This window comes from Nerophis ophidion, linkage group LG01, assembly GCF_033978795.1.
Source record: "Nerophis ophidion isolate RoL-2023_Sa linkage group LG01, RoL_Noph_v1.0, whole genome shotgun sequence".
NCBI classification, from domain to species: Eukaryota; Metazoa; Chordata; class Actinopteri; order Syngnathiformes; family Syngnathidae; genus Nerophis; species Nerophis ophidion.
The window spans coordinates 34471723-34498931 of NC_084611.1; the positions used below are offsets into that span (position 1 = coordinate 34471723).

The following is a 27209-nucleotide window of genomic DNA, read 5'->3' on the forward strand; positions in this document are numbered from 1 at the left end:
ACTTTTATTAGTAGATTGCACAGTTCAGTACATATTCCGTACAATTGACCACTAAATGGTAACACCCGAGTAAGTTTTTCAACTTGTTTAAGTTGGGGTCCACGTTAATCAATTCATGGTATAAGAGTGGCGTTTCTTTCTGTAATAATAATTAATAATTACTGTCCAGTAATTTGACCATAAACTCTGAGCTTGTGCTCCCATAGTCTATTTTTAAATCTAACAAATAAAATATAAATACTGTTTTCTGTGCTTTTTGAGGTTAAGGTTTACAAAGACCACGTTAAAATATATGGATAGCAAATTCATATGTTGACTTTCTGAAAAAGCTGCCGCCAATTCAGGCATTTCCAGCTGCAAGATTCGCAAAAAAAGCCTACAAACTAGATGGACTGATGTTTGCTGTTCATAAACAAGCTCTCTGGACACATATTACATTTGGAACATCACAAAAAAGTCACATTTGCACCTTTAATTGTACCTTTAATGAGATTTTGACTGACATCTTGCATATTGCAAAAGTAAGGAACACTTAAGTCGTAACAGACCTTGTCTCCAGCTGGGAACAGCTCTGCGACAAAACAAGAAAATGCAACTTGAAGTGGTTGCTGTTGCAACATTCAAACATAATCCCAGCTCAAACTGGATTACAGCGCTACAAACACAAAGCCACATGTTAAACAACATGAGACCTGTAAAATATGAGAAAAACAGCTTCTCCTCTAGAAGATCAGACACTCTTTATTCTCTCCTCCCATCCTTTGGTGGGCTTGACCAGCCTTGAAGGGTCTCTGCTGACGTGACAGTCCACCTACAACACAACGAAAGCAAGTATTTAGCCAAACAGCGCACACACATTTGAGCGCTCACTGACTTTCTCCTTCAGCTTCATCATAATCCTCTCCTGCCTTTCCTCTTCCTCCTTTAGCTTCTGCAGTTTCTCCTGACGCTTCGCTTGGACTCGGTCCAGATCCTGCAGTTAGAATAACAAAATGCATGTATGTGCAAATACAAATACATGACCAACGATCTACCCTTTTAATGAGGTGCTTGATGCTTTTGGTTGCCTCCTTCCTCCTCTCCATCTCTTTCTCTTCCTGCTCTCTCCTGCTCTTCTCTTCCTCCTCTTTTCTGATCTTATCTTCCTCTGCTCTCCTGATCTTCTCTTCTTTCGCTCTCCTGATCTTCTCTTCCCAAGCTCTCCTGATCTTCTCTTCCTCCACTCTCCTGATCTTCTCCTCCTCCTTCTCCTCTCCCCTTCTGCCCTCTACTTGGTCCTCTGAGGTCATCTTTGCCTCCAGCTGATGAAAACACTCCACCTGATGAATCATTTGTCCAAAAGATGTTGTTCCTCTGGAGTTCGTGTGCTGAAGGCGTACCTTTGCCGTTCTGTTCTTTTGAATGAGGGCTGCTCGCCTCTGCTTCTCCTGCTCCTCTTTCCTTGCCTTGGCCTCCTTCCACCGCTCCAGACTCTGAGCAGCCAGCTTCTTCTCTTCCTCGCTTCTAAAAAAACCCCCCACAAAAAACAATTTCCTGCTACCTGCTAATGTGGCATTTTTCGGACAAGCAATGTTTCCTCTTGCTCTTACTTGCTTTGCTGGTTCTTTACGTCTTTCTTCTTCCTCTCAGCATCTACTGTTTCCGCCTGCTTCTGTATCCTGCTTTGACGTTCCAGTTCCTTCTTACTCCTCCACCTTTGGATCGCCTGCAGAATAAAAAAATACAAAAATCATGAAAGAAACTGACTGAAAGCACAATATGTCCAAAGGACATAGTAAAGTTTACTATGTGTTGTAGACAACCGCAACATATCCCGTTGATTGTGTATGATATACAGTTATGCACTTTATGTACATAACGCTTTTAAGAATCTACTCAAAAATATTTTACAAAAGAACAACCAATAAACTGCTGAAGGGCATACCAACATAACAATAGACAGCAGAGGGAAAATATTATGGAATTCAATGAAGAGGTGTTTTTTTAGCAAGTCTTTTGAACAGTGTACACTGCAAAAACTGAAATCTAAGTAAGATTAAATATCTCAAATAAAGGTGATATTTGCTTATTTTCTGTCTGATAAGATAATTCTTCTCACTAAGCAGATTTTATGTTAGTGTTTTACTTGTTTTAAGGCAGGGGTCACCAACACGGTGCCCGCGGGCACCAGGTAGCCCGTAAGGACCAGATGAGTAGCCCGCTGGCCTGTTCTAAAAATAGCTCAAATAGCAGCACTTACCAGTGAGCTGCCTCTATTTTTTTTTATTTTTTTTATTTACTAGAAACAGGTCTCGCTTTGCTCGACATTTTTAATTATAAGAGAGACAAAACTCAAATAGAATTTGAAAATCCCCAAAAATATTTTAAAGATTTGGTCTTCACTTGTTTAAATAAATTCATTTATTTTTTACTTTGCTTCTTATAACTTTCATAAAGACAATTTTAGAGAAAACATACAACCTTAAAAATTATTCTAGGATTTTTAAACACAAATAAACTTTTACCTTTTAAATTACTTCCTCTTCTTTCTTGACAATTTAAAATTTAAAGCCCATCAGGCTGCACCAAAGTACAGTGGTGTATGCGCAGCAGCTATGTAGGTTGCAAGCCTGTTTGGTTCAACTTATTTTTGTGAATCAGCCTTTTCCGACATGAACTTCATCAAGAACAAACACAGAACACGCCTCACTGATGCACATCTGCAAGACTCACTCAGAGTTGCAGTGTCAAATAACACACACCAGAGTACAACACACTAGTTAACAGCAATGCAAGGATTCCCACTAACTGACAAAGAAACAGATAACAGATTTGGTGTCCAGTTCAAAGTGTGACATGATTTATTTGAAAATTTGAGAGTTGACTTTTGTATTTTACATGAGTTATTATTTGTAAAAACATGGTGCAAAGTAATTCATGATTTGTTAAAAAATGTTAGTGGCTAGCTAGTTAAAATGGGATATTGTGATTTCACAAGACTGCATGTCTTAGAAGTGATCATTTGAAAATATTTAATTTGAAAAATGTGCACTTAGAGAAAATATAAAAATAAAGCTTTGCATATTGATATTTATCTGTTTCTATATATATTTATTTTGAGAAATCATTAAGATGATCAGTGTTTCCACAAAGATAAATCTAATTAATTATTAGTAATAGAATATGGTTAAAGGTGAACTGAGCAAATTGGCTATTTCTGGCAATTTATTCAAGTGTGTATCAAACTGGTAGCCCTTCGCATTAATCAGTACCTAAGAAGTAGCTCTTGGTTTCAAAAAGGTTGGTGACCCCTGTTTTAAGGGTTTTGGTCCTAAATGATCTCAGTAAGATATTACAGCTTGTAGATGAGATTTTATGACCTATATTGAGTAAAAACATGCTTGAAACTAAAATATCAACTAATCCAAAGCTGTGTCATTAACACTCACAAGTATAAAACTACTTTTTTAAAGTAATAATTTCTTACTTCAAGCATGAACAAAAAAATCATGATGCTGAGCGCATATCAATATGTCAAGATAATGGCACTAGCATTTGCTTAATCTAAGAATAATTTTCAACATATTGAGCAAAAATGTCAAATTTTTCTTTTCTACCAAGAAAATTGCATTTGTTATTAATATTTTAAGGTATTTTTGGGTTCGTTGAGGTTAGCTAATTTTACCTGTTTTGGAAAGTCTTGACAAGCCAAATGTTCTTGTTCTATTGGCAGATAATTTTGCTTAGTTCAAATAAAATACCCCTAATTTTAGTTTTTTATTTTTTGCTTGTTTTTAAACACTGACTTTTTGCAGTGAAGTGTTCTGACATGTGCAGGGAGAGTGTTCAAAGAAGGAGAGACCAGCAACGGAGACAACTCGGTCCCCCTAGGTTGGGATATATTGTCCATCCATCCATCCATCCATCCATTTTCTACCGCTTATTCCTTTTGGTGTCACTGGGGGCGCTGTGCATCTTAATAATCTTAAAAATTAAAATAGTGTGCAAAAGTTATTTAAGTTCCAACCAATTCGTTTTTGAGGTTCATTTGCTGATTAGAGTGCTATCGAGTACTTTAAAATCTTAAAATTTTGCCAAAGTTTCCCACCCTATGAGATTCTACATTTAGATTTACTGTATTTATTAATGAACATTTGACATGTAAATATGAGATTGTAGGTAACTTCCATCTCCAGTGTTGGTTAGTCAGAATAGAAATGAAGAACAAAAACCTTCAAAACATAGTACACTGAATAACTATATTGAAAAATGCTGAATTTATTGCTACAAACTATATTATTTATGAAGAAAAACATTCTGTCTGTGTGTGTGTGTGTGTGTGTGTGTGTGTGTGTGAGAAATAATATAAAATAGGAAGAGTCTCACTTTTTCACACTCACAACCTGACAACGCACTCAACAGTTGTTTTCATGTAGTGACATGAATAATGGTATTATGAGCGGTATTAAAGTCAGACTAAGTAGGACATCACTGAAGACCAAGGTGTGATATGCACAGCCCGCCACCGTTAAAAAATAACAAGTTAACTAATGTGATTTTTATACATAATATGATTGCATTAATCATGTATATACACAGATTAATCACGCAATTGATTTTGAGGTTGGTTTGGTTTGGTTTAAATGTATTTAGAACATGTATGCAATTACAAGTGATACATCATACACCAATAGTTAACATATTCACATTTCTCTTTATAACATGTTCGAAAAGGAGTAGGTAGAAGCCAAGCTTATTTTATAAGCCCTTTTACAAATTCATAGCAAGTTAGTAGCACATATATTCCCTTTCTGTTCTCATTTCTCAACACAATTTACATCAATGAAATTCACTTGTTTATTTTTCAACAAGTTTTTAGTTCTTTTTCTTTTTTCCAAATAGTTCAAGAAAGACCACTACAAATGAGCAATATTTTGCACTGTTATACAATTTAATACATCAGAAACTGATTACATAGTGCTGTATTTTTACTTATTTATCCCTTTTTTTCAACCAAAAAGGCTTTGCTCTGATTAGGGGGTACTTGAAATACAAAAATGTTCACAGGGCGTACATCACTGAAAAAGGTTGAGAACCACTGCAGTAAACTATGATATAAAACTTCAACTCCTCCCACTGGATCTTTCCTTGTCACTGTTCAACTTGACTGGAATTTGAACCTAGTCCTTTTTGATTGGGAGATAGCTGTTTTGACCTTTCAGCTATCCTTGGTCTTCTTGAGATGAGATTTCGGATCCCAATGAGATATTTAATTGAAAAGCCTTTCTCAGTAAACTATGATATAAAATAGTATCCGATCAACCTGACTGGGAAAAGAACCTAGTCCTTTTTGATTGGGAGATTGCTGTTTTGACCACTCAGTCACCCCTGGTCTTCTTAAACAGAGTTTTCGGGCCCCAATGACATATTTAATTGACAACTTGTCTCAGTAAACTATGATTTAAAAGATTAACTCCACCATGTGAAGCTTTCCTAGTTACCGATTGATCTGACTGGGATTTTATCCCAGTCCCCTTTGATTGGGAGCTAGCTGTTTACCAATTCAGCTATCCTTCAGATGAGATTTCTTTCCTCAATGACCTATATATTTAAGAACCTGTCTCAGTAAACTATGATATAAACCTATAAGTCTTCCTACTGGATATTTCCTTGTTACCGATCGACCTGACTGGGATTTGAACCCAGTTCTCCATGGTTGAGAGATAACTGCTTTAACCACTCAGCTAACCTTAAGCCTCTTAAGGTCAGATTTCGGGTCCCAATGACATATTTAATCGAGAACCTGTCTCAGTAAACTATGATTTAAAAGAATAACTGCACCGGGGGAAGCTTTCCTAGTCACCGACAGATCTGACTAGGATTTCAACCGAGTCCCATTTGAGTAGGAGCTAGCTTTCTAAACTTTCAGCTATCCTTGGTCTTCTTGAGATGAGAATTCGGACCCCAATGAGATATTTAATTGAAAACCCTTTCTCAGTAATCTATGATATGAAAGGGAAACTCAACCAGCTGAAGATTTCCTAGTTACCGATCGATCGATCTGACGGGGATTTGAAACCAGTCCCCTTTGATTAGGAGCTACCTGTTTAACTATTCAGCTGTCCTTGGTGTTCTTGAGAAGAGATTTTGGACCTCAATGACATATTTAATTGAGAATATGTCTCAGTAAACTATGATATAAAACTTCAACTCCTACCCCTGTAGCTTTCTTGGTTACCGATCAACCTAACTGGGATCTGAACCTAGTTTTGACCACTCAGCCATCCTCGGTCTTCTTAAAGGGAGTTTTCGGGCCCCAATGACATATTTAATTGAGAACCTGTCTCAATAAACTATGATTAAAAAGTTTGACTCCACCAGCGGAAGCTTGCCTTGTCACCAATGGATCTGACTTATGCTTCAGATGAGATTTTATTTCCTCAATGACATACAGGACTGTCTCAGAAAATTAGAATATTGTGATAAAGTCCTTTATTTTCTGTAATGCAACTAAAAACATGAAAATGTCATACATTCTGGATTCATTACACATCAACTGAAATATTGCAAGCCTTTTATTATTTTAATATTACTGATTATGGCATACAGCTTAAGAAAACTCAAGAATCCTATCTCAAAAAATTTGAATATTTCCTCAGACCAAGTAAAAAAAATATTTATAACAGCAAAACAAAATCAAATATTTGAAAATGTCAATTAACGCACTCAGTACTTGGTTGGGAATCATTTTGCACGGATTACTGCATCAATACGGCGTAGCATGGAGGCAATCGGCCTGTGGCATTGCTGAGGTGTTATGGATGCCCAGGATGCTTTAATAGCGGCCTTTAGCTCATTTGCATTATTGGGCCTGGTGTCTTCCAGCTTCTTCTTCACAATAACCCACAAATTCTCTAAGAGTTTCAGGTCAGGGGAGTTGGCAGGCCAATGGAAGACAGTAATGCCATGGTCAGTACACCAGTTACTGGTGGTTTTGACACTGTGGACAGGTGCCAGATCATGCTGGAAAATGAAATCATCATCTCCATAGAGCTTTACAACAGATACAGCTTCAAAAGCCGTATTCCCATGGTCAAACCACTCCTGAACTCTAGACAACGGAAGTTCCCTCAGTCAGCAATGGTTTGGGGAGCCATGTCAGCTGCTGGTTTTGGTCCACTGTGTTTCATCAAGTCCAGAGTCAATGCAGCTGTGTACATGCGTCCATCTGTTGTAAAGCTCTTTGAACCCAGTCCCCTATGAGTAGGAACCAGCTCTTTAACCTTTCGGCTATCCTTGGTCTTATTGAGATGGGATTTCGGACCCCAATGAGATATTTAATTGAAAACCCTTTCTCAGTAAACTATGATATAAAAGGGTAACTCAACCAGCTGAAGCTTTCCAAGTTACCGACCGATCTGACTGGGATTTGAAGCCTGTCCCCTTTGATTAGGAGCTAGTTGTTTACTATGAGGTCTGTCACACCGCTGCCTCTACACCTGGCTGTTATCTACCGCCCCCCAGGGCCCTATTCGGACTTTATCAATGAATTCTCAGAGTTTGTTGCTGATCTAGTGACACACGCCGATAATATAATCATAATGGGGGACTTTAATATCCATATGAATACCCCATCGGACCCACCGTGCGTAGCGCTCCAGACTGTAATTGATAGCTGTGGTCTCACACAAATAATAAATGAACCCACACATCGCAACGGTAATACGATAGACCTAGTGCTTGTCAGGGGTATCACCGTTTCCAAAGTTACGATACTCCCGTATACTAAAGTATTGTCCGATCATTACCTTATAAAATTCGAGGTTCAGACGCATGTTCGTCAAACTAATAATAATAATAACTGCTATAGCAGCCGCAACATTAATACGGCCACAACGACAACTCTTGCTGACCTACTGCCCTCGGTAATGGCACCATTCCCAAAGTATGTGGGCTCTATTGATAACCTCACTAACAACTTTAACGACGCCCTGCTCGAAACCATTGATAACATAGCACCGCTAAAGTTAAAAAAGGCTCCTAAAAAGCGCACCCCGTGGTTTACAGAAGAAACTAGAGCTCAGAAATTATTATGTAGAAAGCTGGAACGCAAATGGCGCACGACTAAACTTGAGGTGCACCATCAAGCATGGAGTGATGGTTTAATAACTTATAAACGCATGCTTACCTTAGCTAAAGCTAAATATTACTCAAATCTCATCCACCGTAATAAAAACGATCCTAAATTTTTGTTTAGTACGGTAGCATCGCTAACCCAACAAGGGACCCCTTCCAGTAGCTCAACCCACTCAGCTGATGACTTTATGCAATTCTTTAGTAAGAAAATTGAAGTCATTAGAAAGGAGATTAAAGACAATGCGTCCCAGCTACAACGGGGTTCTATTAACACTGACACGATTGTATATACGGCGGATACTGCCCTCCAAAATAGTTTCTCTCGTTTTGAGGAAATAACATTAGAGGAATTGTTACAACGTGTAAATGGAATAAAACAAACAACATGTTTACTTGACCCTCTTCCTGGGAAACTGATCAAGGAGCTCTTTGTATTATTAGGTCCATCAGTGCTAAATATTATAAACTTATCACTCTCCTCGGGCACTGTTCCCCTAGCATTCAAAAAAGCGGTTGTTCATCCTCTTCTTAAAAGACCTAACCTCGATCCTGACCTCATGGTAAACTACCGACCGGTGTCTCACCTTCCCTTTATTTAAAAAATCCTTGAAAAAATTGTTGCGGAGCAGTTAAATGAACACTTAGCGTCTAACAATCTATGTGAAACCTTTCAATCCGGTTTCAGGGCAAATCACTCCACGGAGACAGCCCTCGCAAAAATGACTAATGATCTATTGCTAACGATGGATTCTGATGCGTCATCTATGTTGCTGCTCCTCGATCTTAGCGCTGCTTTCGATACCGTCGATCATAATATTTTATTAGAACGTATCAAAACATGAATTGGTATGTCAGACTTAGCCCTGTCTTGGTTTAACTCTTATCTTACTGATAGGATGCAGTGTGTCTCCCATAACAATGTGACCTCGGACTACGTTAAGGTAACGTGTGGAGTTCCCCAGGGTTCGGTCCTTGGCCCTGCGCTCTTCAGCATCTACATGCTGCCGCTAGGTGACATCATACGCAAATACGGTATTAGCTTTCACTGTTATGCTGATGACACCCAACTCTACATGCCCCTAAAGCTGACCAACACGCCGGATTGTAGTCAGCTGGAGGCGTGTCTTAATGAAATTAAACAATGGATGTCCGCTAACTTTTTGCAACTCAACGCCAAAAAAACGGAAATGCTGATTATCGGTCCTGCTAGACACCGAACTCTATTTAATAATACAACTCTAACATTTGACAACCAAACAATTAAACAAGGCGACACGGTAAAGAATCTGGGTATTATCTTCGACCCAACTCTCTCCTTTGAGGCACACATTAAAAGCGTTACTAAAACGGCCTTCTTTCATCTCCGTAATATCGCTAAAATTCGCTCTAAGGTTTTACTACTTACGTATAAAATACTACACGGTCTAGCTCCATCCTATCTTGCCGATTGTATTGCACCATATGTCCCGGCAAGAAATCTGCGTTCAAAGGACTCCGGCTTGTTAGTGATTCCCAAAGCCCAAAAAAAGTCTGCGGGCTATAGAGCGTTTTCCGTTCGGGCTCCAGTACTCTGGAATGCCCTCCCGGTAACAGTTCGAGATGCCACCTCAGTAGAAGCATTTAAGTCTCACCTTAAAACTCATTTGTATACTCTAGCCTTTAAATAGACTCCCTATTTAGACCAGTTGATCTGCCGTTTCTTTTCTTTTTCTTCTATGTCCCACTCTCCCTTGTGGAGGGGGTCCGGTCCGATCCGGTGGCCATGTACTGCTTGCCTGTGTATCGGCTGGGGACATCTCGGCGATGCTGATCCGCCTCCGCTTGGGATGGTTTCCTGCTGGCTCCGCTGTGAACGGGACTCTCGCTGCTGTGTTGGATCCGCTTTGGACTGGACTCTCGCGACTGTGTTGGATCCATTGTGGATTGAACTTTCACAGTATCATGTTAGACCCGCTCGACATCCATTGCTTTCCTCCTCTCTAAGGTTCTCATAGTCATCATTGTCACCGACGTCCCACTGGGTGTGAGTTTTCCTTGCCCTTATGTGGGCCTACCGAGGATGTCGTGGTGGTTTGTGCAGCCCTTTGAGACACTAGTGATTTAGGGCTATATAAGTAAACATTGATTGATTGATTGATTGTTTAACCATTCAGCTGTCCTTGGTCTTTTTAAGAAGAGTTTTCGAACCCCAATGACATATCGAATTGAGAACCTGTCTCAGTAAACCAGTGGTTCTCAAATGGGGGTACGCATACCCCTGGGGGTACTTGAAGGTATGCCAAGGGGTACGTAAGATTTTTTTTTAAATATTCTAAAAATAGCAACAATTCAAAAATCTTTTATAAATATATTCATTGAATAATACTTCAACAAAATATGAATGTAAGTTCATAAACTGTGAAAAGAAATGCAACAACTCAATATTCAGTGTTGACAGCTAGATTTTTTTGTTGACATGTTCCATAAATATTGATGTTAAAAAATTCTTTTTTTGTGAAGAAATGTTTAGAATTAAGTTCATGAAACCAGATGGATCTCTATTACAATCCCCAAAGAGCGCACATTAACTTGATGATTACTTCTATGTTCTTTATTTTTAATAAATCACTTGTTTATTTTTCAACAAGTTTTTAGTTATTTTTATATCTTATTTTCCAAATAGTTCAAAAAAGACCACTACAAATGAGCAATATTTTGCACTGTTATACAATTTAATAAATCAGAAACTGATTCCATAGTGCTGTATTTTACTTCTTTATCCCTTTTTTTTTCAACAAAAAATGCTTTGCTCTGATTAGGTATTTGAATTAAAACATTTTTAATAGGGGGTACATCACTAAAAAAAGGTTAAGAACCCCTGTTCTAGATGATTCACTTGAATGCACATCATTTATTTGCTCAAAAGTTGCTGACTGTTTTATTTAAAATCCAGTTCAGTGTCTATTTTGAAATGAAGTCTACAAGCAAGCTCACCCGAACATCTTCTCACTCATCTTTGCCCTGACGTATGCATTGACCTAATCACTGACAACCTGTGCAGCCTTCCAGGAAACCATCCTCGAATAAGGTAAAGGAGATGAAAGGTGTTTTTTGCCACTGACCTCTCTCCTCTTGTCCTGCAGATGAATCAGCTCCAGGAGCCACTTCTCGTGTTCCTCGAGCTCCTCCTGACTTTTACTGGGCAGAAAGATTTTGGCCTCTTTCCTGAAGGATGCTTGGCCTCTGTGCTTGGTCCACACCTGTTTAGATCCAAATAAAGGCTCAGCAAAGGAAAGTCAGGCTCCACGCCATGTCCTACCTTGAGGAAGGCTTGGTGATCGTACCCCTCCCAACTGCCATAGACGCCTCCTGTCTTCTGGAGGAAGGCTTCCAAAGCGCGGACCTCTACGGGGAGATCTCTGACCAAGGTTTTGCTCTTTTTGGGAAAGACAAGAACTGATGTGTTGCGTGTTTCTGCACTATGCAATGGACATTTGCGTTTTTTGCGCAACAGGGCTACTTCTTGCCTGAAATGTGTAACCGTGAAAAAATAGTCAGAGGTTCTCTGGAGGTTATGAACTTCTATAGATCTGTTGTTGGGTCTCATTAAGATGATGCAGACGTACTTAATGTTGAAATAGGCTATTTAGAGATGATATGACACAAACCATCACAGACTCACAGTTGTAACTGTGGAGGGTTTGGAGTCCAACGTCATGGTTATACTCCAGTTTTCAATCTTTTTCTCGTAAGCTGCGACCTCCTGTTCACACGTCCGCTCTTCCTTCAAAAGATCTCCAAAGCTTTTTGAACAACACAGACACAGAAGCAGCAAAATGTCATATACATTACTGGATTCAGTAAAAAAGTTTGGAATTGTGTTGAAGCCAGGCAATATGTGATTTGTTGGGGTGTATAAAACAATGCCTGTCATACCAACTAGCTTGTGCTTGTTTCTGTAGTGTTGTTAAAAGTGGTTTTGGTAACACACAATGGGAGGATACTGAAAACAACACATTTATCCAGTGGCGTATGTGGTGAACATACTACTTTTTCACATAAAATGATAAAGACGGTTGATGCAACAGATGCATCGAAATGCAGAAACAACACTGTTTCTTGTGGTATATATTCATATTATGACTGATCTATAATTACCCTAATATGACAGCGGAGTATTCACTAGATAACATTGTTATCTGCAAAGGATAGTCAGTTCAGTTCAGTTTATTAATTTCAATAGCACATTTATTAAAAACAACTCCAGTCGTCCAAACTGCTGTACAGACATAAGAACCAACATTTAAAAAAAATAGTGCAAGCAGTGTCACATTTACATTGTAACACAGAAGGATGAATACAATACAATAGTAAAACATACCTTAAAAGAAGAGTAAATATATCACATATAAATACTAAAATATAATAAATAAATAAAAATTACAACACAAGAAATAAAACAAGCAAGATATCCTGCATAACTGGATTTGATTTCAAGGGAGTAAAAATATGTTTTTAGCCTAGATTTAAATTGGCTCTGGGACTGGGAAGATATAATAGATAATGGAAGGCTGTTCCACAGTCTGGGCCCTGCCGCAGGAAAGGCTCTATTTCAGGGGTAGGGAACCTATGGCTCTCGAGCCAGATGTGGCTCTCTTGATGACTGCATCTGGCTCTCAGATAAATCTTAGCTGACATTGCTTAACACCATAAGTCATGAATAATTCCGCAGATAATCACAGTGATAACAAATAACGTTCAAAAAACAAAAGATTCTCATGCATTTTAATCCATCCATCCGTTTTCTACCACAACTGTTCAAGAAGTTGCATTAATGGTGCAAAGCATTTTATTATTGTTGGTTAGCTTCAGAATAACCATGTTATTAAAAAGAATAAGAGACTTACTATACTCTAAAAATGTTGATCTTACTTAAAAATGCACACACTTAGTTGTGTTCAGTCTTAAAAAAAATATTATGTGGCTCTCATGGTAATACTTTTTAAAATATTTGGCTTGTATGGCTCTCTCTGCCAAAAAGGTTCCCGACCCCTGCTCTATTTCCACTGGCTTTAGGCACAGGCAGGAGAAGCTGGTCTGAAGACCCCAGGGTCTTGTAGGGAGAATAAGGCTGCAGCAGCTCAATAAGATAGGGTGGTGCTACTTGGTGTAAGCATTAAAAAAACAATAAATAACATTTTAAAATTAATTCCTAAATAATAATAAAATATCAAATGTATATAGCGGTTTTTTAAGTACTGAAATATGTTTTACATAACACTAGGAAGTTCAAAAATGTAATTAGAATTTAAATATTGTTTTTTACCTTAATTACTTGCTGTAAAACATTTTCTGACTATGATTTATTGTCAACGCATAGGATTGGGACTCGGAATACGATCGGCTCTGAGGCCAAAAATCATATTGGGATCCGAGGGCAAAAATTTTGATCGGTACATCCCTAGTTATAACATTTTTTGTAGAAAAAAATTAGAGCCCATAGTGCATACTTGCCAACCTTGAGACCTCCAATTTCCGCAGGTGTGGGGTGGGGAGGCGTGGTCGGGGGTGGGACGGAGGCGTGGTTAAGAGGGGAGTAGTATAATTCACCAACGCGAGTATATCATATATATTTCCTCAATCATCAGGAGATTTTCCTGATGAAAATCTCCTGATAATTGAGGGAACCCATCATGAAACAGTTCTGTAGAGATGAAGTAGTCTTGTGATTTTTCCCACACCTACATATTGCGCTCTACCACGTTATCGAGCACTATTCTCCGGATAATCCAATCAAGATATATATATATATATATATATATATATATATATGTATATATATATATATATATATATATATATATATACATATATGTATATGTCTGAAATACTTGACTTTCAGTGAATTATAGCTATATATATATTTATTTTATTGTATATATAAATAAAATAAATAGTTGAATTTCCAACGGCACCTATCAAATACACAGTAATAAAAACAGAGTTGTTCTACTAACTGTACTGTGCTTGCTGGTTACTAAAAAAAACAACAACACTTACCTTTCAATATTTGAGTAACCTTTGTTCTTCCATTTGCATATTGGCGAGCGATCTCCGAATCCGGTGTTGTACCAAAATCTGTTACCCATCGGAATTTGTAACTCCAGGGGGCTATGTTCCCATGGCGTTTGTTTGATGGTTAAACGGCAAGGCCAAAGAGGAGGAGAAGAAGAACGCTTGCGTAAATGGCGTAAACTATCCTTAAATTTTGACAACTGACGTTTCATTTCATCATAGCTTTTAATCCGGAAAATGTATGTGTGTGAGAGGGAATCAACAGCTGATACAATGGACTCATACTATAATGAAAGTAAGTCATTGATTTCAAGAATATGTGTAATTTATTAATGCTACAATTCTGACAACTGACATTTCAGCATTAAGGGTAGTTTACGCCATTTACGCAAGCGTTCTTCTTCTCCTCCTCTTTGCCCTTGCCGTTTAACCATCAAACAAACGCCATGGGAACATCGCCCCCGAGAGTTGCAAATTCCAATGGGTAACACATTTCGGTACAACACCGTTCATGACTGAGTATATCCGTTCCCCATGTTCAATGGAGAAACTCTGTTCTACAAAATTTACAGGCAACATACTTCTTCCCCTTCGAACTATATTGGGTTGGAGTCAATAACCAGGCGACGTGATGAAGTTACGTATGTCTCTTTTCTGTGCATGGACTTCAGAACAGACTCGCATATGTTCCTTGACTGCACTTAAATGTCAAATATATGTACAATATATTTATATTATTCATATATTATATATTGTACATATAATATATTATATATTTTATATTATTTATATTATCATTGTTTGTGAGCAAACTGTGGTGCTGAATATCCCCTAGGGATCAATAAAGTACATTCTATTCTATTCTATGTACAGTAGATGGCAGTATTGTCTTGTTTAAGAGGGTCACAACATTGCTGAGTTGGTTCTCATGGAGCTGGAGGGGGCGTGGCATCTAGCTCCACCTGAATTTTGGGAGATTTCCGGGGGAAAATTTGTCCCGGGAGGTTTTCGGGAGAGGCGGTGAATTTCGGGAGTCTCCCGGAAAATCCGGGAGGGTTGGCAAGTATGCCATAGTGTCCAAATTTTTCCACTGAGGATCACATACTTAACTACCAAAGAATATTCTTTATTTTGTTAAAAAAGTGCTTTAAGTTATATACATTTAAAGAAAAATCATATATGCCCAATTTTGTTACATAATTTTTTTCTTTTATATTCTCAAGGCATTGAGTCGATCACATCTGGACTGAACAGATTGTCTTAGAACAGGGATGTCCAAACTTTTTACCTGGGGGGCATAAAAAAATTTCTCCGGGGGCCGAAAGCCGACTGCATGCAAAATGTGTGTGTGTATATATATATATATATGTATGTATGTGTGTGTGTGTGTGTTTACATATTATAATGGATGTGGATTTAAATAGATGTGATTGACATTTTTTTATGGCGATAGGACGTTTTTTTTTAAATAATATCCACAAAGTTCAGTAAGCAGGTTGTGTTATTTGTGACCATGTGTGTTGACTTTTTGTGCTGATTGAATTTTTTTTCCTGCACCATGACTAGGAAAGGTTGTTTGGATTGAGTCCTGTAGGTAAATGGTGTGCTTATGGTGTCACTCAAATACACGTCATGGTCACTCACCTGAGTTTCCCACATTGTCCATGAGATGGTGACATTTTGCCAACTGTCACACTATGGATTTATTTAATTTAATATGAAGGCATGGCCAGATTCCTTATTGTGCAATCTGCCTGTGGGCCTCTATTGTGGTGCACAAAAATCATAACGGCAGTAGGCTCTTGCACCAGGCAGAGCCGTATATAGAGAGGGTATGACCAACTCAGTTTCATAGTTGGTCTAAAATACGGTGCCCTGTATTTACTTGAGGAGTTTTTGACCAATCAGAGAGCGTATGGCCAGAGGATCTCTTAAAGTAACTACAGGGCGCCATGGTTGGGACCAACTCTGAAACCTAGTTGGCCATATTCTCTCTATACACGGCTCTGCCACCAAGATATTAAAACAATCTTTTTCAAAATAGAGCAAAACAATCTTTGTCTGAGGATGTCCCATCTTGAGGATAAATACTTTGGATCCTGCACCAAGCCCTCAGGCTATAAATACTGTTGGTCTGTGAGCATGAACTGATAACCCTGCTCGGAATAGAGGCTAAATGTCTACTTAGACAAAATGAATATCCCCAATTAGATCAATGTAATGCCCTGAGAATACAATGACCCAGATGAATGTTAATATTCACAGGCATGTATTTTTTTTTAAATAAGAAACGACCTGTGGGACACACTTTGGACGATCAAGAGTTTACCATGAGCGTTGTTCTTCCTTCAAATGGCTGATGGAAATTTCCACCTGCGACATTATATCCTTCAGCTTCTCAATCACTGTAAAACAGTAAAGGACTCGATTGATCTTGGCTTTAATAAAATTGGCTTTAATAAAAAGACAACAAATGCAAACAAATACTAAAGCTAAACAGAAGTATTTTTTTTGTATTAATACAAACCCCGTTTCCATATGAGTTGGGAAATTGTGTTAGATGTAAATATAAAAGGAATACAATGATTTGCAAATCCTTTTCAACCCATATTCAGTTGAATGCACTACAAAGACAAGATATTTGATGTTCAAACTCATAAACTTTATTTTTTTTTTTGCAAATAATAATTAACTTAGAATTTCATGGCTGCAACACGAGCCAAAGTAGTTGGGAAAGGGCATGTTCACCACTGTGTTACATCACCTTTTCTTTTAACAACACTCAATAAAGTTTGGGAACTGAGGAAACTAATTGTTGAAGCTTTGAAAGTGGAATTCTTTCCTATTCTTGTTTTATGTAGAGCTTCAGTCGTTCAACAGTGCGGGGTCTCCGCTGTCGTATTTTACTCTTCATAATGCGCCACACATTTTCGATGGGAGACAGGTCTGGACTGTAGGCAGGCCAGGAAAGTACCCGCACTCTTTTACTACGAAACCACGTTGTTGTAACACGTGGCTTGGCATTGTCTTGCTGAAGAAAGCAGGGCCGTCCATGATAACGTTGCTTGGGTGATAATATATGTTGCTCCAAAACCTGTATGGACCATTTAGCATTAATGGTGCCTTCACAGATGTGTAAGTTACCCATGCCGTGGGCACTAATACACCCCCATACCATCACAGTTGCTGCCTTTTGAACTTCGCTCCTACAACAATCCGGATGGTTATTTTCCTCTTTGTTCCGGAGGACACCATGTCCACAGTTTCCAAATATAATTTGAAATGTGGACTCGTCAGACCACAGAACACCTTTCCACTTTGCATCAGTTCATCTTAGATGAGCTCGGGCCTAGCGCAGCCAGCAGCGTTCCTTGGTGTGGTTGATAAATGGGTTTTGCTTAGCATAGCAGAGTTTTAACTTGCAATTACAGATGTAGCAACCAACTGTAGATCCTGACCGTGGTTTTATGAAGTGTTCCTGAGCCCATGTGGTGATATCATTTACACACTGATGTCTGTTTTTTATGCAGTACCGCCTGAGGGATCAAAAGTCTGTAATATTGTCACTCACGTGCAGTGATTTCTCCAGATTCTCTGAACCTTTTTATGATTTTACGGACCGTAGATGGTAAAATCCCTAAATTCCTTGCAATAGTTCGTTGAGAAATGTTGTTCTAAAACTGTTTGACAATTTGCTTACAAATTGGTGACCCTCGCCCCATCCTTGTTTGTGAATTACTTGGCATATCATGGAAGCTGCTTTTATAGCCAATCATGGCACCCACATGTTCCCAATTAGCCTGCACACCTGTGGGATGTTCCAAATAAGTGTTTGATGAGAATTTATCAACTTTATCAGTATTTATTGCCACCTTTCCCAACTTCTTTGTCACGTGTTGCTGGCATCAAATTCTAAAGTTCTGATTATTTGCAAAAAAAAAAAAATGTTTATCAGTTTGAACATAAAATATGTTGTGTTTGTAGCATATTCAACTGAATATGGGTTGAAAATGATTTGCAAATCATTGTATTATGTTTATATTTACATCTAACACAATTTCGCATCTCATATGGAAACGGGGTTTGCATTATATTATTATATCATATATATAATATTAATTAATTTATAATTAATTGAATTAATTAATATATAATTTATATTATTTGTATATATTATCATAATAATATACATTTTATATTATTTATTAATATCAATATATCAATTATTATGTTAATATATAATATACAATTTATAAAATTAATTATATTAATTAATAATAACAATTTAATATTAATATTATTGTATTATATATATAATATTACATCAACAATTGTAATTCCTTACAATTGTTTTGTATTACTGTGGTAATTAATTCATGTTTAATTGTATGGTGAATTTAATGTCCGAACTGTAACATACTAAAGACATTATGTTTTAATTTAATAATCTAAAAAGTAAATATAATGTAATATAGAGGTTCTTAACTTTTGTGAGCTCGGGTGCCAATTTTACACTACCAAGGAGCTCGTGGCCCACTCAAATATCAACACTGAATTAGTAATCTTACTTTTGATTTTAACCCTATTTAATAAATATTTCTAACCTCCTTACAGTTTACAACCCTGTCACTTCATATGCAACCATGTGTTAATCACAAAAATTATTATTTATGTAACATATAAACCTTAAGACTTAGGTCAGGCTGATTAGAAAAAGAGAAGTACTAATCAAATAAACTGCATTAGATTGTAAAGCGCTTTGCGTCACTAGAGAAAAGCGCTGTATAAATATAAAGGGACTCATTTATCAGAAGGGTCGACTTACAAGGAAAGAGTGTCCAAAGTTTTGGCTCATGGCATATTGTGAAAATAAAATGATTTAACTATTATATGTGATATATGATTAGACATTTGACTATATTCCTTTGACCGATTTTGCATCGGTTTAGTATCTTTAACACATATCAAAGTGACAATTCAATGCATCAGTTTTTCCATATGTGACTTGTTGGAAAAGGTTTGTACACCCCTGACCTATGAGTAGTGAGGTTACTTACACATGGGAGTTGGTTTAATGTTTGCCAGCTGTTGCTTGAATTCTCTCACGCCATTTTGAATCTTAACCAACTGCTTCTTTAGATGCACCTCTTAAACAAAGAAACATGGATTAAAAAACACAAAATCTGCACTAGTAAAGTAAGTGTGCATATATTACAAGCTATGGCCCACTTTGTGCACTTCTCTCCTCAACTAGTGTTTTTTCATACTCATCCAGCTCTGTCGCTACATCAGTCCACCTACTTTTCCGGCACTGGACACTCAGCGGCCTCTCCCTTTCCAACTTGTCAACCCTGGAACAAATTAAATGCACTGGTTTATTAAAAGGATAATATGATTGTTTTGATTAAATTTAATACACTTTCATGTGGTCTATATAACATGTAATGGTGATTGTTTGTCAAAATTTTGCATACCTTATGTTTTACAATCCGTTTTCAAGCCGCTTTCTGATCGTTTTATTTACATGCCTCCGCTCTGACTGCATCTTCTCCCCGGCAGCCATGTTGTAGTTTTTAGCGTTTCCATAGCCAGTGTACTGACAGATATAAATTAGAACTATATGCTTCCGCCATCCTAGTCACTGCCGTTGTGTCCTTGGGCAAGACACTTTACCCACCTGCTCCCAGTGCCACCCACACTGGTTTAAATGTAACTTAGATATTGGGTTTCACTATGTAAAGCGCTTTGAGTCAGTTGAGAAAAGCGCTATATAAATATAATTCACTTCACTTCACTTGAGTATTAGAAAAGGAAACAATGGAGGATGCATGTGCATGTACGAGCCACTCTGCCCCACAACAAAAGGATGGAGAAATAGGAGGGAGGAGCTTACAATGGTGGACACCCACAAAGCCCTTTGTATAAATTTCTACCATATGTGAAGATGTCTGCTGACGTCACTAATGGGAAAAACAAGACAAATTTCAAACTGCTCGTTTGGCGGAAGTATGAAGGAAGGTAAGATTGTTTTATAAATATTGCCGCCATGCCGCCAAGGTGTGATTTCAAATTTTCGGGACTTATGCAGATCCCAAATACAGAACGGGAGTTACCAAAAGGAAAGAAAAGTTGGTTTTGCATAATAGGTCCGCTTTAAAACACTCAATCAGACTTTCACATACACGTCAGTCACTCACCACCAAGTTGAACATTTTAACAGTGGTTCACTTCTTTTTACCCTTCTACGATAGTTACGACTGTTTTTAAAACTGTGTTTGTATTAGTGTTGTCCCGATACCAATATTTTGGTACTGGTACCAAAATTATTTTGATATTTTTCTGTACTTTTTTAAATAAAGGCTACCACAAAAAATTGCAATATAGGCTTTATTTGAAAAAAAAATATTACGGTACACTAAATAAAATAGTGAACATACAAGACAACGTGTCTTTTATTATTAGTAAGTAAGCAAACAAAGGCTCCCGATTTAGCTGCTGACATATGCAGTAACATTTTGTGTCATTTTCCATTCTATTATTGAGTCGAAATTATTAAGGACAAGTGGTAGAAAATTAATTATTAATCTACTTGTTAATTTACTTTTAATATCTGCTTACTTTATCATTTAACATGTTCTATCTACACATCTGTTAAAATGTAATAATGATTTATTCTTCTCGTTTTATACTTTACATTAGTTTTGGATAATACCACAAATTTGGGTATCAATCCGATACCAAGTCATTACGGGATCATTAATTGGTCATATTCAAAGTCCTCATGTGTCCAGCGACATATTTCCTGAGTTTATGAACATAATATACATATTTTAAAAACGAATGCCAAAAATGTTGACGTAATCATAGCAGTATCAACTAGATACGCTGCTGTACTTGGTATCATTACAGTGGAAATCAGGTGTGGATCCACAAATGGCATTTGTTTACATTTTGACGCTGGTGATCTACGGTGTGCAGTGAAGCATGTTTAGCTATTCCTTGTCCTGCAGGGATGATATTTGTAAAAAACTTACTTTGTCACCATGGAGGCGAGGATCAGTGATTTAGAAGTAGCTAAAACACTGCCGAGTGAGGTTAGCCATGTCTTAAAGCACCTCTTCCTGTGGGCGTTTCAGTATTATAACTTCACCTTTATCGTTAGTTGTTAAGCCAAAATGTGTCAGTTCTCCATTTCCTGTCTACACACTGTGTCTGCTTGTAAGTACTCCGTCATTGTGGGCTGCCGGATATGCTCGTCTGCTTGTAAACCAGCAATGACTCGACGTGACGACGACGGGGGTTCGGGGAGGGTGGCGGACTGGTACTTTTCAGAAGCGGTATAGTACCGAATATGTTCAATTAGTATCCCGATACTACACTAATACCGGTATACCGTACATCCCTAGTTTGTATTGGTTTTAGGATGGCACCACAATTAAACCTACTATTTTTATTTGTAGTAAAGTGAAACCCCTTATCCCAAAGTCACCAGCCTTGTCGTCACTATCGACAGCGATTTTAAACTCGACAAACAAGTCAATGGAGTTTTAAAATCATGTTTTTATCATCTTCATCATTTAACAAAAGTAAAACCGTTTTTATCTTTTAACCTTTTTGAACAAGTCGTGCATGCTTTTATTCCAAGTCGCCTGGACTATTGCAACGTACTTTATGCTGGCATTAGCCAAAAAGCTCTCTCCCGGTTGCAGTTAGTCCAGAACGCGGCAGCACGACTTTTAACAGGGGCCAGGAAACGCCAGCATATAACCCCAATTCTTTAGAGTTTGCACTGGCTCCCTGTTCATTTTAGAATTGATTTTAGAACCTTGCTGTTTGTTTTTAAAGCTTTACATGGACTGGAACCTCAGTATATCTCGGACCTCATCCAAATTTACACTCCTGCCCACGCTCTGAGGTCCGAGAGCCAGCTCCAGCTCGTGGTGCCCATGACCAGACTTAAAACCCGGGGAAACAGGGCCTTCTCTGTGGTCGGCCCTAAGCTCTGGCACACATTGCCCCTACATATTAGAACTGCTCCCACATTGGAGTGTTTTAAGTCTCGTCTTAAGACCTGCTTTTATTCTTTGTCTTTTAACACTACGTGAGTTGTGTGCTCCTCTGTTGTCCTGTTTTTGTTTTTATTTCTATTTACTCTGCGATGAGGTGGCGACTTGACCAGGGTGTACCCAGCCATCCGCCCGAATGCAGCTGAGATAGGCTCCAGCGACCCGCCGTGACCCCAAAAGGGACAAGTGGTAGAAAATAATTGGGTGGATTTTTATTTAATGTTTTAATTGGTTTTACTTTGTTATATTGTTTTTATATTGGTTTTATATTTATTTATTTTGTCTTTTTATTCAGTCATTGGTGGAGCTAAGGATAATACTTGAATATTGTTTTAAATATTGTTGTGCAGCACTTTGGAAACATTTTTGTTGTTTATATGTGCTATATAAATAAATTGGATTGATTATCCAAGTTACATTTAAACCAGTGTGTTTAGCAATGAGGGCAGGTGGGTAAAGTGTCTTGCCCAAGGACACAACAGCAGTGATTAGGATGCCTGAATCGGGGATCGAACCTGGAACCCTCAAGTAGCTGGCACAACCGCTCTCTCAATTGAGCTATGTTTTGGGTTTTTTAGTAGAGAAATTAATTCTGTATCAGGAACAATTATGTCTACTTCGAATGTGTTGCGGGAGGTTTCTACTATGTACACAAAGCTCCATGGTATGTTTAGTGGTTTGCTTAGGTAATAGTTACACCATTAGACGTACAGTATTCTGGTCTTTTCAGCTTCCTTAAGAAACTCCTGGGCTCTCCTCCTGGACTGTCCTTCATCCACACAGTCCTGGTCATCAGGTATAGACGGCGGCTCCGAGTCACTCTGCATAAAGCAACACTATCATTTAGTCAATATGCACAACACAGAAGATACTAATGACGTCACGACTTTGTTTGTCTCGGGATAGCTAAAAAAACAACAATGCCTCATCCTTCAAGTCTTTGATTGAATGATACTTTTGTTTGTAGATTGCACAGTACAGTACATCCATCCATCCATTTTCTACCGCTTTTTCCCTTTCGGGGTCACGGGGGGCGCTGGCGCCTATCTCAGCTACAATCGGGCGGAAAGCGGGGTACACCCTGGACAAGTCGCCACCTCATCGCAGTACAGTACATATTCTCTACAATTGACCACTAAATGGTAACACCCGAAAAGGTTTTCAACTTGGTCCACGTTAATCAATTCATAGTACAAATATATACTATCAGCATAATACAGTCATCACACAAGTTAATCATCAGAGTATATACATTGAATTATTTACATTATTTACAATACGCGGGGTGGAATGTGGAGGAGGTTAAGTTTGGTTGATATCAGGACTTCAGTCATGAACAATTATATAATCTGAGAAATGGACATTGAAACAGTGTAGGTCTGACTTTGTAGGATATGTACAGCGAGCAGAGAATAAAGTGAGCTCAGAAAGCATAACAACAAGTATATACATTAGATTATTTACATTTGATTAATTACAATCCGGGGAGGTGGGATGTGGTGGGGGGAGGGTGTTAGTCTAGGGTTGTAGTTGGCTGGAGGTGTTCTTTTAATGCGGTTTTGAAGGATGGTAGAGATGCACTTTTACACCTGTTGGGAGTGCATTTCATATTGATGTGGCATATAAGGAGAAAGAGTTAAGACCTTTGTTAGATCAGAATCTGGGTTTAACATGGTTTTGTGAAGCTCCCCCTGGTGTTGTGGTTGTGGCGGTCATTTACGTTATGGAAGTAGTTTGACAAGTACTTCGGTATCAGGGAGGTGTAGCGAATATTATAGACTAGGCTCAGTGCAAGTTTTTTTACTCTGTCCTCCACCTTGAGCCAGCCTACTTTGGAGAAGTGGGTAGGAGTGAGGTGTGATATGGGGTGGAGATTTATAAGTAACTTGACCAGCTTGTTGTGGGATGTTTGGAGTCTAGTTTTGAGGGTTTTAGAGGTGCATGCGTAATCGAAAAAGGATTGGATGAGAGTTCCCGCTAGAATCTTCATGGTGCTTTTGTTGACCAGAGAGGAGATTCTGTAGATAAATCTTGTTCGTTGGTTGACCTTTTTGATTACCTTGGTTATAGGGCTGGGTGATATATCAATATACTCGATATGATGCGGGTTTGTCTCTGTGCGATATAGAAAATGACTATATCGTGATATTCGAGTATACGTTCTCACGCAGTTGCTTTTTGCTGCTGTCATTACACTACAGGCTTTTCTTCACTCTTTCTTATCTCTCCTTCTCACAGACAACAAGCGCACCTTTTTACATATGTCACATACGTATACGCCCTCGCGGAGCAGAGAGGTAGAAGCATTGGTAATGTTAGCTGTGATGCTAGTATGCTAGTGGAGCCGTGCAAGTGGTAATACGAGAGAAAAAGGTGTGAATCTGGTAACAAATGAAGGAAAAATTAATTCCCAAGAAAAACAGCAGGGGGTCTATCGCCTGGCGGTGATTTGGCTTCAAGTGGGAATATGTCGAATAGACAACCGTAATTTGTCAAGTGTGGGACAAAAGTGTTGTTACAAAAAGAAGCATTACTGATGATATGTACCATCATTTGAAAAGTCACCTGCTAGAGAATGAAAAGTGCTGACTCCGCATGTCAACATTTCCATTCAGTACCACACACCCACACCATTAAAATGCCGTGGCAAACATTTCCAGATCAACACCGTATGAAAAAAATTGTGATTTTTTTAGTTGTGATTTCCTTCTCTGCATGAAAGTTTAAAATGAACATATATTAATGCAGTATGAAGAAGAATGTTTTAATTTAGACACATAGAATCATCATTAAAAAAACAATAAAGTGTATATACAATTAAATAAATAATATATGTACTTATATATTATTTATATATATTTATTAATACAGTTATATATTAATTATATATAAATGTGTATATATTATTTTTATATATTTATTTAATACAGTTATGTATTAATGATATATAGTTCGGCACTGAGTCATCAATAAAAACACTAAAAACCTCCAAATATCGAAGCCAAAGTAACTTTAGCGCACATTAAAATGTTAGAAATATGACTATTATGACAAGCACGTCGACAAATAATTCGTCATCGTTGTGCTAACTGAACGGTGCTAATTGTAGCATCACCAATGTCTAGTTTAAGTCGGTTAGTATCGGCTAACTCCTGCTAGCTCGTCACACACTGCCTACTTTATTCAACTCTACAAAATACTTCTCGACAAAAGGCTACTTTAATATTTTGTACAGCAACAATTTTACTGTGATAGTTACCGAGGGGAGTTGGTGTACGGTTGCTAGGGACGCCATGTTGAATCAGAGCGTTTTTTTAAATCAAATGCCAACTTTATTTCAACCGGAAGAGGAAATAATACATGTTTGTGACCAGCCAGCAAAGGGCGCTGTCTGAACAGTAGAAATAACCTAAACCCATCCAGAACATAATTGCCATTTATAAATTGGACATAAGTGTTTTTTACACTGTATGAACAAAAAATGTAAAAGGAATTTTACCTTTGCAACCTCATTATACTATTGGCTAAGTTTTATACTGATAAATGTAAGTTTCTCAATACCCGACCTGTTTTTTTGTGCCTTTAAAAAAAGATTTAGAACTCTACATTAAAGCACTCTCTACCTCCAACAACTAAAAAGCTGTGAAAACGATGATGCTGTGTATTTGGAAACTGTATATATACATACACATATAAATTGTAGGTGTGTGTGTGTATATATATATATATATATATGTATGTATGTATGTATATATATATATATATATATATATATATATATATATATATATATATATATATATATATATACATACATACATATTGTATTCTATTTTATTCTATTCTGCTCTGTTTTTGTACTGTTTTTGTATTTACTTTGATTATTATTTTCAACTGTTTGTAAATGTTGAAATTGATAAAGGTTTTAAAATAAAACATTTTAAAAAGTGTTTTTTTATTTTTATATTCATCTAAAACAACAACTTAATATACTGTTTGACTTACCAACTCTCTACTTTTATGACAGGGGAAAAAATAGACACAAAAGCCATTGAATGTCTGCAGATATATAAAACAACCACTCTAAAAATACAGTGGTCTTGGGAAAGTCATAGTAAAAAGCTCAGTAGAAGAACTCAAAATACACTTTCAAGCCGACTGTTAGAGTTACCTACACCATGCTTATTTTTTGTTGCAGCCTTTTTATGTATTACTGCCAGCGGCTATAATTATGACGATGGCTGGCCAAGTAACAGGCAGGCATGGAGGGAGAGGGAGTATTAATAGACACCTGAGTCCATTATTGAGTGCACATATTGAGGATGGGTTCTCCCGGGGGGTGCGGGCGACATAAATAGAGCCGCTCTCCTTGGTAAAGGCTGCTTTAATTCCCTGTCCTCGGTGAGAGCAGAGCACTTGATTGGCTAAATGACGCATAAAAAAGGTGTCAAAGGGAGAAACATGCCAGAGAATTTCCACACGGTACAGTTGACGTCGGTGTACTTTTCATGAACATACAGTCGACAAAGTATTACGCCAAACAGCACAGAGACAAGCCTCAAAACTTCTGGAACAAAATAAATTGGAGTGATGAGAGCACTATTTAACTTTTTTGGCCACTCGACCATGCAGCCCATTTTTCTTCAAGTGCCTCCTTATTGTGCATCTTGAGACAGCCACACCACACATTTTTAGAGAGTCCTGTATTTCAGCTGAAGTTATTTGTGGATTTTTCTTTGCATCTCCAACAATTTTCCCGGCAGTTGTGGGTGAAATCTTTGCTGGTCTACCTGAATCCCTCATTTTCCACTTCTTATTCAGCGTTTGAACACTGCTGATTGGCATTCTCAATTCCTCAGATATCTTTTTATACCCCTTTCCTGTTTTATGCAGTTCACTTACCTTTTCTCGAAGATCCTTTCACAATTCTTTCGCCTTCCCCAGGATTCAGAATCCAGAAACATCTGTGCAGCA

At 37.8% G+C, this 27209-nt stretch overlaps 1 protein-coding gene across 2 annotated transcripts; it reads right to left on the minus strand.

Annotated features, from left to right (window-relative positions):
* On the minus strand, nt 1-25572 carry LOC133568659 (coiled-coil domain-containing protein 112). Of its 2 annotated transcripts, XM_061920769.1 has the most exons (13): nt 25495-25572; nt 22947-23056; nt 19399-19520; nt 19227-19316; nt 16499-16574; nt 11777-11897; nt 11414-11530; nt 11217-11354; nt 1590-1705; nt 1380-1503; nt 1035-1301; nt 875-973; nt 1-811 (listed from the first exon to the last, which is right to left on the minus strand). In XM_061920769.1, the coding sequence occupies exons 1-13, from the start codon at nt 25528-25530 to the stop codon at nt 731-733; spliced, it is 1497 nt and encodes a 498-aa protein (XP_061776753.1). In that variant the 5' UTR covers nt 25531-25572; the 3' UTR covers nt 1-730. The 2 variants fall into 2 exon arrangements, with proteins under 2 accessions (XP_061776753.1, XP_061776826.1); XM_061920842.1 differs by lacking the exon at nt 1035-1301 and having other exon boundaries at nt 3-811.
* Between the last annotated feature and the right edge of the window lie 1637 nt (nt 25573-27209).